Genomic DNA, 20,305 nt, shown 5'->3' on the forward strand with positions numbered 1-20,305 from the left:
CTCAAAAACAGGTGGTGGTGGTGGTGGTGGGGGGGGGGGTCATTTAAGAAAAGAGGGCGGGTCCCTTTGAGTGACATCAGAAACTTTTGCCTGGTCTACTTAAAGCCTCTGTGATGGTACAGCTGTCTGCTTCATCCTCAGTTTCCTCTCTTCAAAATCCCACAGAGGAACGGAGTTAATCAGCGGTATAAGACAGAGGGGATGAAGGAGAATCATCTTCTGTTGCCAGTAACCCACTTTCCAGAGATTAAAGCCGCACACATGAATATTAATGTTCTGGAAAGTCAAGCTGGCCCCCGATATGTTACACAATGCGGCTCAAAGCGTCTCTGCACAGACAGAAAGCTCCTTTCTCATTCTTCTGCATGTTGGGGGGTAAAAGATTGAGGAAAACATGGCAGAATGACACAACCAATCCTGATGTTATTTCCTACAGGAATAAAAAACATATTTCAGTAAAAACCGAGCTTTCAAATTAATTAAAAAATCTAGACATGATCTACAGCTTTATACAGCCTGCAGCAAACTCAGACACATGGCATTCTAAAATACAGGAAAAAAACACCAAATACAAAATACAATTGTCCATATGACATAACAATGAGCAAATAAAAGAAGACATTTGTACAATGTACAATGTTCATTGCACAAATCTTTATTGCATGTAATCCCTTTACATTTAACATTTAATGTATTTCATGTTTGTTTTGTTAAATTTGTGTTAGAATGTGACATAAAACTATGATATTTCATCACGGCCATATATTTAACGAGTGGAAAGACAACCTAAGAGGGTGTATTCAGAACTGAGTGAGCGAACTTTAAAACCGCGCAGGCGCAATTCTAACTGAGCGACTCCCCATTTTACAACTGCACGCCTGCAATCCTAACTGAGCCGTGATCCTGCGCGCTCACTCTGCTCCTGCGCGCTCGCTGGGTTTGCGCATAGTGTTAGGAGGGCGTTTTTGTCACTTGTATAACCCCTAGGTGGTGCTGCTGTGTGTGACAGCTCTAAATAACTTCAAATGGAGTTACTCTAAAGGCCCGTACACACCGGGACGAACTTCGCGCGCGATTTTCGCCGACGTTTAACGCCTCGTGACTAAACAAAGGGCACAAATGAGAGTGTGCACACCGAAGCGAAACACGCCACGCGTCAAAGCGTCAAAAAAAAAACCGCCTTGGGTTCGTTTTTTTTTTTGACGCGTCGCGTCGAAATCTATTCAACCAATGAGAATGGCGCTTTTGCACACGTGTCTGGAGCTTCTGAAGTTACAGTAAAACACAACTTGGGGGCGCTCAAACACAAAACTGCCTTGCTGAGCACACATACCAGCGAAGAAGATAGACGCCAAGTAGCGTCTACACTGCCGCGGAGAAATAATGACGGACATTCTAAAATATCCCCGAACCAAGCAAGCAGTTGGAGCAACTGGTGCTTGAAATATTCATGTTTTCTTTGTATTATTCTGACAAGCGCGTGAATACTTGCTGTCTTCTTCTGAGTGAAAAGCGACTTTAAGAAGCGTAAAGTTGCGCAGTGCCACCTTGTGTACAGGAGTATTTCTGTTTTACATTAAGCGCCATCTAATGTCAGGGAATGAAATTGCATGTTCGCTCGGCTCATCGTCAGCGAAAATTGCCTGGGTGTGAACACAAAAAACGTGGCGAAAAACGCTGGCGAATAACGCCTGGCGAATATTCGTCCCGGTGTGTACGGGCCTTTTGTCTAGGTTCAATGAAGAGATTGTTTACTGTCATATGTTCCAATATTTAGCTGGGATTATACCATGGTCTGGGTGAATACTCGATTCTGATTGGCTGCTGGGTGTGCATTAAAAAGTGATATACCACAAGATAACCACACAGTGAAAAAAGAAGTTCCGGTCACCTAGCTTAAATGTTCTGTATCACTGCGCCGGTTTCTTTAAAACAACCTTTTGCTTTATCATCTGGATAAAAACAAGCGGTAAGAGATGAACTTTCTCTCTGAACTGATGCATTATTCAACCCATCGGAAAGATCAGCATATACATATCGCTTTATATTGCCGAATCTTGACTGCAGCAGTGGTGCGGTGCGACGCGGACTATTTATTACGTGGTGCGGTGCAACGCACAGGTATCTGCTATAATTCCAAGTATCGTTAACATCCGTGTTTATGAATGACTAATTACGTGAATAATTATTCCTTTTGCATGAATTAATTATTTCGTGGGAACGAAATATTATTGTCACTTTTTTTCACACTTCACCCTCTGAAAAAAAAGAAAAATTGTACATAAAACATAAAATTTAATAAATAAACCAAATTTAATTTAAAAAAAAACCAAAACCAAAAGGGGTTTATACAAATATACACCTTGGCTATTCGAAGATGCATTACCCCCTATTGTAAGGGTAAAATCTGTCCAACATAAGAGCCCTTAGCCAATATCTGCTTGCTCAGTTGTTGAACAGGACAAGTAAAAAAAGAAAAATTTAACAAGCAGCTATCATACTGTACAGCCACCAGTCAGTGTTCAGCCAGCCTTTTGCCAGCTTTAGCCAGTAAACGGGCCATATTCAGCCAGTAGTGTTGGTTTCATGCCACATCTTGCCCATTCCTGTTTGACGTATGGCTCATTTCAGCGTTTATATAACAATATTTATTACTTTTAAATTTTGGTGTTTGTCGCGCAGCCTGCTGAGCTCCTGTTAGGTGTAGCTGTTTTTGTTTGGTTAATTATGTTGCAGATATTCAGGGAACCCTCACAAAGTCACTGGTGTTGAATATTCTGTTGGTTTTCTTTGGGTCGTGCTTTGGGTTTTGATGATTAACCCTTGTGCTATCTTAGATGACCCCACCCTCACATTGACGTGTTCTCCCTACCATGACAAAGGTGGATAAAGGTGGAAAGATTTCATGTAATCCATGGACACCAGTGAAGATCACAAATCATTGAAGAAAAAAGGTTCAGAGCACTGTCTAGTGGGTCTAGATGACCCAACTTCCAATGTTAAAGTGCCTAGGATGGCACAAGGGTTAAAGGATTTTGTAGAAACTGACCTCCTTGCATTTGGGTCCCTGGTGTTTGCCGTCAGACTTCAGCAAGGGTCACACCAGCGAGCATGTGACGTACGTTCAAGAATGCAGTAAACGCATGTTCTTGAATGCGCATATAGCGCATGGTGTTCACACCGGATGAGCAGGGAGGGGCTTCTTCTTCTTCTTCTTCTTCTTTTTTTACTGTTACTAGCACACCTACAGTTGATAGAGGTTTGGTGTGAAATGCCAAAGCAGTACAAATCTCCCTTATCTTGTTCCAGGCTTTTTCTGTCATTGCTCTATTCTGATATGTGAAAGTCTTGGTGTCATAAAATTTGGCACAAACCACAATTATTCCTTTCTCCTCAATGATCAATGTTTAAACGGCTGGTACTGTTATGAATTAAAGGGAATGTCGTCCATACGTCGCTACCAAATCTGAGTCCCTGATTGGTTTGAAGCTCTACTGGTTTAACATTCAGCGCGTTCAATGGGGATGCATTTTGTACCAGGAATCTGGAAACAGTCTTAAAAATGTGTGTAGCTATGCATAAATGCAAGAGTTTTGACTACAGGAGCCTAAAACACACATTTACATGTGTCTACATAAACCTTTCAGTGGAAGTGGCTGCTTGAACGCGCGTGCAGAGGGCGATGTGAGCGTAGCTTCACCGTTTTTGTTGACTTTGATTCTCTGTAAACATCATTCTTAAGTTAAAAAAAAACTTTTTCAAAGTCACTTTGTTAAACAGAGGACTGTGTGCAGGATCTTCTCTTGAGAAATGGTTTATCCCAAGCGCTGAGCTGCATCAGCACTCACTGTTGCAGGCATTGTTTAATTGTATTACAGTGAAAACAGATGCATGCACAGATTTTGCTCTTCCTGACGATGAGCAGATTATGTGAGAGGAGCGGGACCACCAGGGACTGGACACAGCTGCTGGGTCACTTCTAATCTGCAGATGCAGTCAAATCAGTAACAATCCCTCTGTAGGGAGTGTGTTTTGTAGGGGGAGTGGGGGGGGGGGGGGTGACTAAGGAATGAGACAGCATTTAGGTTAAATAGAATGAAAAACACAAGATCAGCCAGAAGACAGAGCCTCGCTCCGCTGAGCATCACCACAGGGACAAAGAGGAGGAGGTGGACGGCAACTTTAAGTAGCCTATAAGCACACACACACATGCAAGTGCAGACTCACACACTATTACACACTTGTACACACATTTCCTAAGGCTTGATGAAGTTCAGTCAAGTGCAACAACTGAAGGCGTTTCATCACAAACAAGTCTAAGACTTTGAGTTTGGCCGGACTTCATTATTTTGATTTCCAGATGCTTAGATAAATTCATGAAACTACAAAGACAGTCATTCAACAGCTATAGATCACTGAAACTGTTCAGTATGAGATTACACCAAAATAATCTCACCTGCTTCTGGTCACTCACTTATTTATGTAACAATTTAAGCTTAACCAACAAATCTAACATTTGTGTTTGTGTAGTGCTTTAAGACAACCTCTACTGTTAACTGGCTCTTTGTAAATAAACAGGATGAACGAGGATGAAGGATGAGAAGACACTGTGCACAGCAAGGCAGAAGCAAGAGGTGTCTGCTACTGATGGTGGCTTCTTTAGCTGCTGCAGTTTTGTTTTTTTTACCAAAAAGTGTTTATTTTTATGTAGTAAACGTTCTTGCTGCCTGTTTTACCATGTGTTAAATATAGTTAAGATACAGATTCATTTCTTCGCCCAGTGACCATGGATCATGTCCAATTCCACATGCATCACTTGACTTTCTTCAGCTCTGACATTATTGTGTCGTTGCTGTCTTGTTGTTGCCTTCTTCCATTTTTTCCTGCAGTACTGTTCTGTCTCTGCTGTGGGCGGGTCTATTCTCATTTTTTTTCCATTCGACAGTCTGGAGGCTCTCAGGTTTGGACAGTCGGTGGTAAAGCACTTTTCTGCTGCTCAGACAGCCGCTGAAAGCTACATTCATGCCGCCCTCAGCAGGCGTCTGTGTTCTAATTTCTCGTGTTCAAGTGTGGCTACACAAATTTCTTTGACCGTTTTCAGGTTCTACGTGCAAAAACACACGGCCATTTAACGTCTGTTGAAAGTTGAACCAGGTCGAACTTTGACCAATCAGGGACAAGGACGTATGAATGGCATCCATTTTAATTCACAGATTAAACTGTTTGAAAATTGATCATGGAGGAGAAATTATCAATTGCGGTTTGTGCCCGCCTGGAATTCTATGACATCAAGCCTTTCATTTATCCAAATGTGAAAGAAAAAGCCAGGCACAAGAATCCCCAGATTTACACCACTTGGGCATTTCGCACCAAGCCTCTTCTAATTGTAGGTGGTGGACATGCGCTAGTAAACAGTAAAAAAAAGACCAAGAAGCCCCTCCCTGCTTGTCCAGTGTGAATACTACGGCCTTAAAATGTATTCTTGAAGCGTGATCAGGGTCACTTAACACCCTAATCTTGGCTTCAAGGCTCCTTCTTCTTGGGGGCTGTTGCTCCCTGCGGCTCATCATGCTGTGCATCTTGCAGTGGAGCATCTCTGGGGCTGCTGTGGTGTACGTCAGCGTGATGGCGAGGGTCTCAGTGGAGAGGGTTTTAGAGCTGCATTCATATTCTGACAACATTTTCTGCTCTCATCCATGAAAGTCTTGTTCAAGGGGCTCAATTCATCAGCTGGCAGATCCTAGAATGTTCTAAACTAGAATGGGAGGGGGGCAGAGCCTTCAGCTGTCAGGCTCCTCTTTGCTGGAACCAACTCCCTGTTTCAGTAAAAGGAGATAGAGACCATCTCTGTCTTTCAGACCCCCCCCCCCCCCACACACACACACACACACACACACACTTGCAGCTTTCAGCGACTCAGATAAATCACCTGGGAGGCTTCCAGCTCCATCTCTCTGCCCCCTCCCTGCTGTTTCATGACCTCCCCGATGCCCTCGGCCCCTCCCTTTTTCTCCTTCGGTCCTCTCATCCTTTGCCTCCCCTCCTCCCCCATCCCTGGGCCTTTGCTTCAGCCTTTCCCCCCTCTGTTGCACACTTTGAAGGTAGCATCAGGTGAAAAATGACTTAGTTACATCCTATTTTTATTGAAATAATTAAACACGCTGCATTTTTTCATACATGTTACAGGTTTGGGATAGATGACCTCAATGCCCACTGGTTCATGCTTTGACTTAAAGGAGCAGTGACTTTAGTATTTACCCATCACCCCCCGGGGCAGTGCAAACATCTGAGTCAGGATCAAAAGACACAAAGAGTTTGACAACAAATCACACAAAAAGAGAAAAACAGGAGTCAAGAACAGAAAAAATGTATTCAGTTTTACTTTTGATCACACACACCCCCCTCCCCACCTCCTGCTAAAATGACACAGATGTAGGTTCTCCGTGTTTGCTGTAGATGGATGTGCTGTAAATAAAAGATGAAGCTTAGTGAGTAAAATCCACTAGAATCCTCGGGCTGGCCTGCTGTAGGTCATCTTCCAGGAACAGGAAGAGATCGGTTTAAGAGTCGATGGAGCTGCAGACAGCTGAAGAGCACAAAGAGTAATGAACACCCATTGACTTTATGAGAAAAATGGACCGAGTGACCCCCTCCCTCCTCAAGTTCCACACAGAAAAGTAAAGCCAAAATCCCTTCTATGGACGAATAAAGAGCTATTAATTCCTCAGCCATTATATTTGTCAGAATAACTATTCTTGCTCTGATACCTATTTTAACGTTTTCTTGATTTTCCTCTTTTTTCATGCTATTATTTCTTTATTGCAAGTTATAAACTGGCCAATCAGATGCTTTAATTGACGCATGTGGCGCCCGCTCACCCCCACCTCTAACATTAAGAAACGTTTGACAGATTCTCCTGAACCCTGCCTTTAGTGGCAGGGGTGTGGACTTCCAACAAACTCATTAGCAACTGTAGTTGCCATGGAAACGTTGATTGACTGACTCAGAACAAACCTTGTCTGGCTCCAAATGGTGCAGCGTCACGGAAAAATGGCGACTGAATCGATTTTGTTTTGTTAGAGCCAGAAGTGAACCATTTTCTATGGGTGACGTCACACTCAGTCAGTCCAGTTCTCTTTTGCAGTCACATTTCTTCAGATGCAGCACTTTTTACACCAACAAAATACAATGAAGCATCACAAACATGGCGGAGACAGGATTGTAGTCTGGGCTCCATCAGTGACATGGGGAGTCGACGGCGAGGGGGTTTGGCAAAGCCCCGCAGAACCACTAAAGTGCAAATAAATCTGTTTTAGACCTGGACTTTTAAAGAGAATCCCCCTCAAACCCCTGAAGGATGTTCAGATTTGGTTTTATCCTAAAGCCTGAATAAATAATTGAGATTCAACAGAATAAATTCTGAACCGTTTGGTTTGTGATTTGCAGAGCCCTCCGTGTCTTTGAGCTCGTGATCATCACCGGGGAGAAGCAGCTGGATCATTCATTAATGTTTGAGCATCTGCAGCCCCCCCTCTTCAGGTGCTTCTTCTCTGAACCAGGAGCTGATGAAGGTGAAATCCAGAACCTCCTCCTGGACTGCACTGGTCTAATAAAAGGGTCTTCGGAATTCCTTTCTCCTTAATCCAGCTGACAGCATGACTGAAGGCTCATGAAGACAGTTTGTGTCTCCTGGGGGGTGAAATGCTGCAGTGCTCTCCTCCTTCGTCACACCAAGAAATCTTTTCCACTCTTTCCATCATCTCTCCATCTATTCTCTGCTTCTTCCATCTGTGTTGTGTCCGCTCATCCGTCCATCAGGATCTCTACATCCACATCCTCAATCTCCCTACCCTCAAACCCCCCCTGACGGTGGATGTTTCTGTCATCTGATGGGTCCTTCAGTATAGGTAGCTTACCTAAGAGACAAGCGGGGAGCTTCTCAAAGGATCTGTGGATTTTGACATCTGGTGTCTGCTTTGGGTGGTGTACTGTGGGGGTGGGGTGGGGGGGTCGACATATCGCAATATTTATTTGGCGTTATTTGTATCGATTTAAGATGCTGTCAAGACTATATTTAAGTATTTATAGGCACCCTTCAGCGTCTGACTCTCGTTTTACACATAAACCCCCGACTGCTAGGTGGCAGCAGAGCCCACTGAGCCTCTTTAAGCCGCTCTCCACCGCACAAGACCTGGAGAACCAGCTCATGTTGCATATTCAGCCAGTCTCCCGGTTTTTCTTATGAGACAGGCCCCACCCACAGAACCTTACTGGTAAAGGTACATTCATTTTTTTTTTTTTTTCTCACACTGAAAAATACTTTGTTGTAAAAATCGGCAAATATTCCCTTTAAGAACAAATATTTATTTACCAAACAGTCTTTTGTGATCCACTACCAATAAATTCTCTGCACTTCCTGCTGAAATAAAACCTCGTCTCCTGGGCAACGAGCACTTCCTGCTTCTGAAAAGTCAATAAAACTGCAAGAGTCTTCTTTTTCTAAGAGTTTATTTAGTCTTTTCTCCACAACTAACACACAGTAGAGCACGTGAAGGATTATCTGCATGACCACTTGTAATGAAAATTTAAGGATGGAAGTGGCTTGTTCAGCCAGCCTCCGTATATTTCACTCAGACTTCGAGGAACAGCGAGGAGAACGTGTGCAAAGGTTTCAATGTGGCGACACGTTTACCAGCAATCCTCTGTGCAGCTGAGCGACCAACAGGGGCAAACATGCAGACTGGAAATGGGGGGGGGACGAATAGAAACACCTTGGGAGAGGGGACGCCGTGGACAGGAGGCGCAACAGAAGCTCTCCTTCAAGTCTTTGCAGTAAAATGCTGCCATCTGCTGGTCAGAATGCAGCTAACAGCAGGGGTAAAAGAAGAAATATCAGGCTGCAGCATGAGAGCAGTCTAAATATTTTTTTTTCCACAGTCATGAAAAAGTAAAGAAAAAAGTGTTTACAATTACAGTGAACTGAATGTAAAAACAAATGTCCGGTCATCCAGCAGAAATGAAAGAACAGATCTGTCACATACTGGTTTATCAGTGCGGCACATTCAGGATTCGTCTCCGTTGGAACTGTTGCCGTCATCCTCCCCTTCCTCCTGCTCCTCTTCCTCGTCGTCCTCTCTGCGTCTGTTCTTCACCTGCACACAGAGAGCAGTGACAGTGGACAGATGTTAGCCTCACATCTGGCGCCCACAAACACCTGAAGGCTGAGGTGTGGTCAGAGACGAAGAGCAGAAACTTTCATCCCAGTAACTGAGAATGGAAAAAAACAAACAAAGGTCATGGAGGGTGTACAATCATCAGCGCTGAACTCCATCAGGGTCAAAATCACAATTGTGTAAACCAGGGGTCGGCAACCTGTACCTCTCAAAGAGCCATTTGGATCAGTGTCCCACTGAGATGAAGGCACTAGGCGTGTTAGAAAAAATGTTTTTGCTGATATATCGTATCGCAATAGTTCATTTGGCAATACTTGTATTGATTCAAAATGCTGTCAGGATATTTATTTAATTATTTATTTTCTTTATGAGCGTGATGTTTCCTTTGATCTTTTGTCCATTTTCCACTACTTTGAATAGACGTTTCTGTCAGTCAAACACCCAGACTTAAGATGAGTGAGAAGATGGAAACAAATTCACTTTGATGTAGCCTCCTGTCTATTTTTTCTTCTTCTTTAAATCCAGTAAACCCAATAAATTATCTTAATTTTATGGATGAAGCAGCAGTTAGTCTGTTTCGCGTCTGGAATCATAAGCGGTGAGTCTAAGCCCCGCCCCCGCCTCTCTACCTGTTTGTTGTTTTCCCCCGCGTGCACGCTGGAGGGGGGGGTCCAGCGTGTTCTACAGACATACGGTCATCATAGCATTTTACGTGGACATGGGTGGTCTTAGTTTAGGGGGGAAAAAAAGGCTTTTTTTGGCGTTCATGTGTCCCCTACAAGATCACCACTGACTGTCTTTCCAGAAAACTTTCCATCCCATAACAGACTATGGCCGGCGTTCACAGCTGCAGACACGCCCCCTCCGCGGTCACACTGCTCTCTTCCTCCTGGCTGCTCGCTCTACCTGACGGTGTTAAAGAAACCACGACAATCTGAGAACATGATGGTTATTTTACAAAAAACACAGTGAGCCGCAGCACAGGGAGGAAAGAGCCGCCGGTTGCCGACCCCTGCTCTAAAAGCATAGGAGGCTCCGCCCAACAGCAGAGTGCTCCTTGGGGGTGGAGCCTCTGTCTTAGTGGAGTTAGGTTTGCAATATTGGTGTGTTTCTGTTCATTCAGGTTCAACTGTGACGACACGTTCTGACCACAGAGAAGACAGGCTGTGATATTTAGGGTCAATCCTGCAGTCGGGTTCTGGACCAGACAAAAACATCTGAATCAAAAAAAAAAGAAACCTCGTCTTCGTCATCCAGCAGATCTGCATCCTCCTCGGAGTCGTTCAGCTCCTGGCTCTCCCTGTCTCTCTTCAGGCTGCCCTCCTTCTTACTGGAGGTGGATGAGTGGACGGGGGACACCTCCCCGGGCTCCGGTTTGGAGCTCCTGGTCTCTGAAAGGAGAAGGGTGGGGGAAGAGCATGACGTAACGCTAGAAACGGTGTTGTGTTCTGTTAGCTGCTAGGACTTCCTCACCAAACTTGCGGTTGTGCTCCTTCTCCATGCGCTCCAGGCTCTCCAGCAGGAAGTCCAGCTTGTGTTTGATCTGTGTCAGCTCCCTCTTCACGGTCTGCAGGTCGGTGCTCCTCACTGAGGGTACAAAGCGCCACCAAACACGGTGAGGATCACTAACTGCAGCAAAGACGTGTTGTGAGTTTTCCAGCAGTGTGTGAAATGTCCTGCTGTGGAGGGTCCAAAAACCTGTGCTAGATCCTGAAAACAGCACCAAAACCGCTTCTCTTTCTGCAACCCAACCTGAACCAGTAGCCCTAACAAAAGGCACCTGTGTGTGAAGCCCTCTGGCTGCTCCTGCAGGAGGAGGTGAAGGCCGTCTTGCTTCGCCGGCTCCCTCCGCTGCTCAGACTGACCCTGGGACGCTTCGAGGAGATGATGGCGCGGGACAGCGGCGGCTGAGGAGGTGGGGCGGGGACTCGCGGCTGGTAGGAGTACATTCTGTGTACAGATTGAGAAAGCGCTAATGGAGTCAACTGTAAAATGTTTGGACTTAATGTAATCAAACTAATAAAGATTATTGGGCTTTTTAATGCTCTTGTGGCATTTTTCTGATGACGGAGGACATTTATAAAGAACAAAAAAGTATTTATTTATTCAAATTGTAATTCAGGAGCAGTTGGGGGAAAAAAAGCAGTTTATAAAAGATCTTTTTTTGTGAAAACACGCAAGTTCCTTGCTCCACAAATGAAAAGGAAAGGGGGGACGGAGTTGCTCTGGGCCACGTCCCGCTCACAACTCAGAGGTGAATTTCCAAAGAACTACTGCCTCTCCTGAAACTATGTCCTAGAAAATGCTAAAAATAATATACGGTAATCATTACCACCAAGAAAACTTTTAAAATAGCTCAAAAGCTGATCGGAGATAAAAACATCTGGAACCTTGAAGGAGAAAACTTGGGTCCAGACTGAGCAAAGAAAGCTCACCTGTCGTAATAATCTCTTTGGAAGTCGTAGTCCAACTCTAGAGTCGAGCTGCAGGAAAGTGAAGAAGAAAACCATGATGGATTCTGTTTCTCCATCTTGAAGCTGGCTCCTGCGTATTGGTTCGAGTGACGCACCTGAACATATCACCTGCAGATCGCTTCATGGTCTTCGGCCTGTGAGGCTTCGGCTCTCCGGCCAAGTTGATGTCTGAGAAGGAGAAAAAACCGTGTTGATAAATCGAACTTCTACAATAGAAAAGAATTCTGGTCTGATCAGAAGCTCCATTTCATGAAATTTTAGTTTTACCGCCACTAGGTGGCAGCAGAGTGGTTCCAGCACTCTGGAGAGCAGCATACAAAAAAAAAGCAAGCTCCAGGCCCAGCCCCTGAGGGACCCCGTCCTGTTCCAATTTTATCTTGGAACAGGTAACTACATGTATCAGTTGTGATTGGACAGTAAAGTGAAAACTGCAGCTAGCGGCACGAGCTCACCGAGAGCCTGTCCGGCGAGGACGCGGCCATCCTCGCCGCCCACGGCCGCCCTGGCGTTCCTCTCGTTCAGGTACTGGACGAAGGCGTAGCCTTTGTGGACGGAGCAGCCCACGACCTTGCCGTATTTGGAGAAGATGGCCTCCACGTCGGCCTTGGTGACAAGCAGGGTGTTGAGGTTCCCCACGAAGACTCTGGAATTGAGAGAGCGAGGGTCGTTCTTGTTGGTCACGTTGCTGCTGAACATCAGGCTGGAGGCGGAGGACGAGGACCAGCTGGGGGGGAAGCAGCCAAGAAGAGGTGCTATTAGAAACTCAGAGACTCTTCTGTTTTGGATCAACATCACTAAATAAAATTCTAAAGCATATTTTAACTTTTCTCTGCAGTTATTTTCCAGACAGAAAAAGGCAGATGGATGCGCCACAAAAACAACAATAAAGCTAGAAAATCTATGTGTTTACAGTCAAATGAATGTTTATTCATTATGAAGAGTCAAATGAAGCTTTCACGTGTGCATTAAAGTGTCTCAGCTTCCTGAGACACTTTAAGAAGACCTTAGTCAAACGATGCAAGTCACTGACCACAGACCAGACAAAACTGGAGGTTGGATCTTGCTTTTTTGCAAAAAACACTCACTTCATTGTGCCTGTGGGGGGGTGGGGGGCTGCCGATCGTCTGCTGCAGAGAAGATGGACATGAAAAATATGTGAGCATGAGGACAGAAAGCTCTGTGCAGCCAGGGGTGTGACGACAACCGCATCACCATGGTGATGCGGTTGCAGCCAGGGGTGTGACGACAACCGCACCACCATGGTGATGGCCGCATCCCCACACTTTTTCTTTTTTGAAAGTTTTTTTTTTTTTTTAAAGTTCTGCATATGGTGCGTGATTGGAACTATGATAAACACATTAAACACATTCATCTTTGCTGACAATTTACTTTTTCTGCTAGTCCTGTGTTCAGACTTCAAGGGTTTCTGGAGGAAACCTATTAGTGTTCTCCTTCACTCCCTCTACGCTGCACACGGCGCTCCCTCAACTCACACGCGTGCGGTTTCAGCAGCACACTTCCTCATTCTACAACAGAATTTTCCGTCTCCCGAGGAAATACAACAAATTTACTGCGTTCTAAGTATTCATTTCCATTACAAGCTGCGTGCGTTCTTAAGTGCGCGACACAGCCGCCCGCTGGAGGATTTTGTGTGTGTGTGTGGGGGGGGGGGGGGGGGGGGGGGGTATTACAGTTCTCCTTCACTCTGTAACACCAAACATGAACGTGCACTGTTACAGTGTGATGAATATCACTACATGTTTTGTTTGGGAACTATTTTGTGCAGCGCAACGTTAGGTGTCTGTATAAACAAAGGTGGAGCCTCCTGCCCCGCGTTCTTCATGGGTGTCAGGCTTCATGGCTACGGGAAAGGTGACAAAGTGTCTGCAGTCTGTTTATTAATGAGCAATATATAATATTCTGAGATGTCTGTACCAGAGGGCACAGGTGAAACTCACGTGCAGCTAGAGAGCAGTCGTCTGCAGAACAATCAATCGCAGTTAACCGCGACACCGCGCCCCCTGCTGGTTCATCACTGCGGTGATCAAAAATCCCACACCATCACAGGTCTATGGGCAGCAACGTGTATGTGGTCCTAAACCTGCTGGTACTACAAAACATGTGACATGAAGGTGGATTCCCGCCCTCCAATCCACAGCAGATCCTCCTATGACGGACTTTGCAGCTCCTTCAAGCTCTCACCAAACATTTAGGTATGAATGTTTTATGAAGGCTTCACATCTTTCAGAAACTGTGTTCTTGGAGAACCCTGAACGTCTTGCTCTGATACCTTTTTTAACATGTTCTTGCTTATCCTCCTTTTTTCCATATTTCTTTATAGCAAGTTATTCCAGTAATAAACATCAGATGCCTCAGTAAGGGTAAGTGGTTCCCGCTGGCCCCCACAGCGGGACCTTTGCCAGATTCTCCCGAGTCTCCTTTCAGTGGAAGGGGTGTGTCCTAACAAGTTCATTCCTGATTTGCAACAGTAGTTGCCATAGAAACGTAGATTCAGACCGACTCGGACCAATCGGTGCTTACTGACCCCGTCTGGCTCCAATGGCGGCATCCATATTGCAGCAAAATGACAACAGAATTGATCTTATTTTGTTGAAGCCGGAAGTTTCTGAGTGACATCACACTCACCCAGTCCAGTTCTCAGCCAACGGTAAAAATCTCGTGAATCTTGCTCCAAACTTTTTTTCCCATCCTTGTCCCATCTAACAGCTGAGCAAACAGATAAGAGCTGAAGGCCTCTTTTATTGGACATGTTTCACTGTTACAGCAGCAGGTTATGAATCCTCTGATTCCCAATGTGTATTTTTGTATAAACCCCTTTTGTAATTTAGGCTAAACTTGATTTATTTTATATGCTTAATATTTGTAATTGTTTTTTGTTGGACCGGACAGAGAAGAAGATGGAAGAGAGGGATGGGGGGGGCATAAGAAAGGGGGAAAAAACGGGGTTTAAGGAAACAGAGGGATAATTATAGAGGGGGGGGGGGGTGGAATCATAAAGCAGTAAGCAACAAGTTGCTGGACGTTTATAACCGTTACTGTCAATTCAGTTTTATTTATATAGCCCAATATTACAACACAGTTCTTAAATGGCTTCACTCATTGTACAAAACATAAATTATCAAAACATCAGTTATAAAATACAATAATTGATTGCTAACCTAAACTGACCATCCCTGCCTTTAGACCCTCCTCAGTAGGTCAGGTGTGAGTGTGAGTCTAAGGCTGCGTTCACACCAAACGCGTTTTGCGTTGGCCGCCTCTCCTTCACCGCACGGCGAATTCTGTGCTTTCTGCCCGACCACTTATGTGTTCATAAGATCGCCGCCGCGGCCGCGTGGAGCTGCCAGCTAATGTTTTCGCCTGATTGCTACATGGAGCGGTGTCTGTGTCCATCTCCTTTACTATGCATAGAAAACACGGATGAGGCTGAGAGATCATGCTTATTCATTTTGAAGAGCTCTACAAAAACATCAGCATCAGGTCTCCATGATTGTTCTCCCCGTCCAGTGAGCTTCTCTCCTGCTGCTGTGTCTAAACGACTGCTACTTCCGTGGTCTTTGCGTGTCTTTTTGACCGAGTGTGAAGGCTTGCTGTCCCGCATTAACCTGAGACAGAAAAATTCAAACCAGAATACATTCAAGGGACCTTTTTTGGTTTTTGTTGTCTCCATGAAAAGAAAAAATATGTAGTTCAAGAGGCCGATAAGGCAGACTTTCCATCCGGCAGCAGCTCTCTGTCTGGCCGCAAGCTTGCATCATGGGAGCCGCAAAGCGAGATCAATCGCTCCAGCTCCATCGGTCCTGAGACAGGCGGGTATACGGGATGGGTTCCTGAAACCCCCCTGCCCCGAAAAGGATCCAGCGGGTTAAGAAAATGAATAGAAGTTCAGCAGAACTATGGATTGATTCATTATATTGGATGTGTTTTCTACTCGCTGTGATTGGATGTCACTGAAACTGTCGCATTTCCAAGGTTGAGTCCCTGATTGGTTCCTGCTACACGACGACCTCCCTCTGGCCCACCGCGTCACTAAAATCTACCTCAGACCTGCGTCTGTACTATTGACTTCACATTGAAACTGGCCGCCACACAAATTGCGTAACTTCCCATTAAATCGTCACATAAAAGCATGTAAAAATGTGCACAATACAACTACAGATCACACATATTTATGCATACAATCTATCATCACATGTAAAGCTTTTTATTCAGTCACGCATTTGTGCAACGGTGAGCTGACACCTGTGCTCAGGTGAGTGTTTATGTTCTGCTGGGTGGCTGCTGTAGAATAACAGGGAGAGTGCCCGGCCGTCCCCACACCAAGACCCCTGCCGACGCAGCAGTGGTAGCCAGGACCTCAACACCCACACGGTACAGCAGATAGAGGTCCAGCCTTTCTTTTTACATCTCTATTCTGATATATGAAAGAATTGATGTCATATAATTTCAGCCGGGCACAAACTGCAACAGTAATTTCTCCTCAATGATCAATTTTCAAACAGTCGACACTAAAGTGAAGATAAAAGGAACGCCATCCATTCGTCACGATCAAGTCCAGGTCCCTGATTGGTCAAAGTTCAACCTGGTTTAACTTGCAATGCGCGTTTTGTACGTAGAGCCCAAAAATGGTCTTTAAAATGTGTTTAACACGGGACGTAACACAAGTTTTGACCACAAGGCAAAAAAATCACTATTCACTGAAAGTGGCCACTTGAATGTCTTGCTGACTGAATGACTTTTTGACTATATTTATAGATCACATACTGTATTATCTTTTTATGATTAATATTCACCTAAAAAAATTGACATACATCTAGATGCATCGCTCACTGATTATCCAGGTGAAGTCATTTAATGTGCCGTTTCCTTTTTTTACATTCTGCCTCAGTTGAACTGCATCAACGATGGACATTGCAGACAAATTCATCTTTTTAGGTTGAACAACTTTCAGAATCAGACTGATCAATACGTTTGACACCGCTGTAGCTGCAGCCGTTTTTCTTCACCTTTTACAAATATTCACCGCTGTCATCGGGAACTTGCTTCTGTTTATTTAGCCTCTAAGATAAGACGTACGGAACAATTCAAGTTTATGTTGAAATGATTCCACTTCAACTAATTAACATCCAGCAGATATTTGAAAGGTTGGATCAAACCTTTTCAGTTTTATTTTTCCCTTGTTGCATCATTTTTGACATGTTTTCAGACAAAGCGCTAACTGTTTGAGACACATTTAGGTTTGGAGGGGACAAATTAACAGGTTATGTTTTCTTTTGTAGATGTTATGAACCAAAGCTGGTTAAATGGGGATTTTCATGATCTAAATTGGATCAAAGCCACAGCTGATCCAAATCATTGACTAATAGAAAACACAGCTTTGGTTGTCTTTTTTTTGTCATCACTCTGTAATAATGATTGAAGACGAAGAACAAAGCTCAAACCCTCCCGGAGCTGCAGACCTTAGATAGTAAAATGGTTTATACAATAATGGTGAATTTTGTGGTACACGCATCCTGGATGTACCTTAGGATCCCCTCTTTCTGAAAAGCCTACTTGCCAAAAGAAGAATATATATGTATAGCATTTAAATAACAGTTTTCTTAAGTTAAGAGACTTTGTGTATTAACAGCCCCTTTTGTCACAATTTAGAATATGACCGCCATCTTTACAAATTGCTGCCATTCTTTATTTTTCTTGTGGCAAACATGCATTTGTGGGAGGGGATCATGGTTAATTTGGTGCTTGTACCACAAAGTGCACACTGTCTGATATAGACCTAATCAGATCCTGTACCTGAAGAACATCAGATGCTCTTTTCAGGGAAATCAAAAAGGCGATGTGTGTCTGACATTTAGAGTGGGGCGGGGATCATTCAGTACTTTTCATGTAGTGAAAAACTTATTTTATTCCTGTGACTTTATGACTGTAAAGCCTTAATAAACCTGATCGTGGTGGGAAAGCGCTATGCGAGTATGCACCATGTATGCTCAGATCTTCTGCAGACTCGCCTGGGGGAGGAGGGGTTGGTTCATTTGCCTCTGGGAGGCGGGCTTTAGAAATTATATTCAAAAGCAGAGCTGTGTGTTTGGACTGCGGTTGGTTTTTGCTTGTCCGGTTCTGGTTGGTGCAGATGATGTAATGTTAGCATCTAGTCATGGGGGGAATCAGGAGGAGCTTCGCCATGATTGAGATATCCCTCCTATTTCATTCAGTCTGTGTGTCTGTTGGTGCTTAAACTGTGAATATGGACAGATGTTCCACCAGCAGCACAACATGAACCTTCCTCGTGTGATGCATTCATGAACAAATCAAAAACAGTATCTAGACTTCCTGCTTCGAAAAAATAAAAATGGATGAAGCCATCAGAAAGGAGCCTTCTGTTTCCTGTTTCAGGGTCAAACTTCAGCAAAAGTTCACCTTCTCTCAGGTTCTCATTGAGGAGAGAAAAAAATTCAAAACGAGGACAGATCCAAAAGGCTGATCCGAAAGGTCAGGAGAAATGGAGAACACTAAACACTGCAGGAGCTAAAGGGGCTAAAGGAGAGAAATAGCAACAACAAAAAAGGACCAACTTACGATTCGCTGTGGCTGAAAAAAGGAGCTTCAAAAACTAAAAAAGGGGAAACACAAAAAAGCCATATTAGATTTTAAAAATGGTTCACTAAAACAGATGTGTGAGCAAAAACACCGACTTTCCTTTCCTTCAAAATTCATTAGAAGCGGATTTACATCCAATTAAAAATAATAACAATTGGAATGAAAAAAATAAAGTTCATCAACGTGGAGTGGGAAAAAGTTCATTCTTCAGAATAAAATGCTAACAAAAAGAATTTTTAAAATGTGCTCCAATGCTACCAATCGATTATTTAAATGAGAATGAAAAAAATAAAAGTTCATCAATTTGGAACTGAAGCGGAGCAGCACAGAGCACAGGAAAAAGTTCATTCTTAAGAATAATTGTTTTAAAAACTATTTATTTTTGTTATAGTATAGTTTTGAAAATTCACTCTGATGCTACCCTTCAATTTTAGGGAAAAAAACCAATCCAGATAAAAAGGCAAAACTTTGTCATCTTGGAATTGAAACAGAGCAGCATGGAGAGCAGGAAAAAGTTTAGTCTCAGTAATAAAATGCTAACAACAATCATTTAAAAAAAAGTTTTTATTTATTTTGTGATAATAATGTCCCCTTATGCTTACCCTTCAATAGTATAGTAAAAGTAATAACTGCAACATTTGCGTTTTCCACATATGGCTCAATTCTAAGAATGATCCATGGCTCATTCTTATTCAAAATGTGAATGCAAGAATGTGGGTGAGTATTGGAATAATATTTTAAAAAGTTTCATTTATACTACAGCAGTTTTTTATCTATAGTAAAAACGTCCAGAGTAAATCTGCTGCAGACATGATGAGCAGCATCCCAGCATCCTCCAGGAGACCAGAGGACTTCCTGTTTCAAGTAACATTTTATCCTTTAATTAAACCTTCTCTAAAAGACTGTAATATATATTATAGACTTAAAAACACTCTGCAGGTTGATAAAGTATTTGCAGAAGTGACATAACATTACATGTTTATATATAGCTAACTGTTTGCAGCTCACACGAACAAAAGACACGAGAGGGGACAAAACCTAGATATAAACCTCAATGAAAAGTCAAAAATAAAAATTTGAATTCAGGGATCTACAGCTGTAAAACACCAACGCACAGCTTAAAAAAGAAATGAAAAACGCAAAGCCACAGAATCACTGAATAAAAAATAAAACAAAAAAAAACACTCAGAATCATATCTGTCCATGAATGAACGCTTGCTTTCATGAAAGAACACGATAAGGTTACGTAGATCTGAAAAATGGGGTTCCAAACGGGCCTTTGTGGTAAAAACATCAAAATGGTGCAGAGAAAGCCTCAGAAAGGCCTGTTTCTCTGCAGATTACACAAAATGTACGCCGCGAAAAGCTGCGTGGGAAAACCAACGAGGAAAAAGGCTACAAAAATGAAAACAAAACGTCCCCCGGATGCTTCAGTCAGAACAAAAGTGCCAAAAATGTCTTAAAAACTCCACAAAAAATACTCACCAGGAGTAAAAGACTAAAAATGAGAAGTGGGGTGGGGTTTTTTTCTGGAGAACGTGGATTCCCTCCCGTCCTCTCCCGCTGCTCCACCGAATTCGATCACCTTCAAGCTACCGCTAGACACGAAATGGCGTAGACTCACAGGCTAAAGAGATAAAGCCCGCCCACCGCCGCTGATTGGACTACCTCTGATCCTGCGCCCAGACAGGCCCTGCTCTGATTGGCTGACATGGCTGCCACTTTACAACATGACAACATCCGTCGCTGTCCTTACACGGCGACATGTCGCGAATGTCCATTTGTTTATGTGTGTTTGTAACATTTTTTTCCATTAGGATTTTTACAATTCTATTCTGTTCTATTCTATTTACAATTCAATTACAATTATGTTTTCTTGTTACTAAAGCACTTTAGCAAGTAACTGTAGCATTTTATTTAAAAAAAAATGTGACCTTTGCTGGTAGATCTTTCTCCTTCACAGCCATGTTTTGTGACCAAAACTTAACCAAGGAACGTAGCTAATCAAACCTGAGTCAACCTGAGATTGTCTGAAGAGAA

At 43.5% G+C, this 20,305-nt stretch overlaps 1 protein-coding gene across 4 annotated transcripts; it reads right to left on the minus strand.

The window, feature by feature from the left end:
• Positions 1–8,491: 8,491 nt before the first annotated feature.
• Positions 8,492–20,019, minus strand: hnrnpcb (heterogeneous nuclear ribonucleoprotein C b). 4 transcript variants are annotated; one of them, XM_020711746.3, is made up of 11 exons: positions 19,751–19,899; positions 18,245–18,278; positions 12,733–12,774; positions 12,100–12,371; positions 11,743–11,815; positions 11,609–11,656; positions 10,954–11,123; positions 10,647–10,760; positions 10,413–10,564; positions 9,042–9,152; positions 8,492–8,865 (listed from the first exon to the last, which is right to left on the minus strand). In XM_020711746.3, exons 3-10 carry the CDS (start codon positions 12,735–12,737, stop codon positions 9,063–9,065), a joined length of 924 nt encoding a protein of 307 aa, XP_020567405.1. In that variant the 5' UTR covers positions 12,738–12,774; positions 18,245–18,278; positions 19,751–19,899; the 3' UTR covers positions 8,492–8,865; positions 9,042–9,062. The 4 variants fall into 4 exon arrangements, with proteins under 4 accessions (XP_020567405.1, XP_078792050.1, XP_004080008.1 ...); XM_078935924.1 differs by lacking the exon at positions 18,245–18,278 and having other exon boundaries at positions 19,751–20,019; XM_004079960.5 differs by having other exon boundaries at positions 8,492–9,152.
• Between the last annotated feature and the right edge of the window lie 286 nt (positions 20,020–20,305).

This window comes from Oryzias latipes, chromosome 18 (genome assembly GCF_053564925.1).
Source record: "Oryzias latipes strain Hd-rR chromosome 18, Olatipes_Hd-rR_3.1".
NCBI lineage: Eukaryota > Metazoa > Chordata > Actinopteri > Beloniformes > Adrianichthyidae > Oryzias > Oryzias latipes.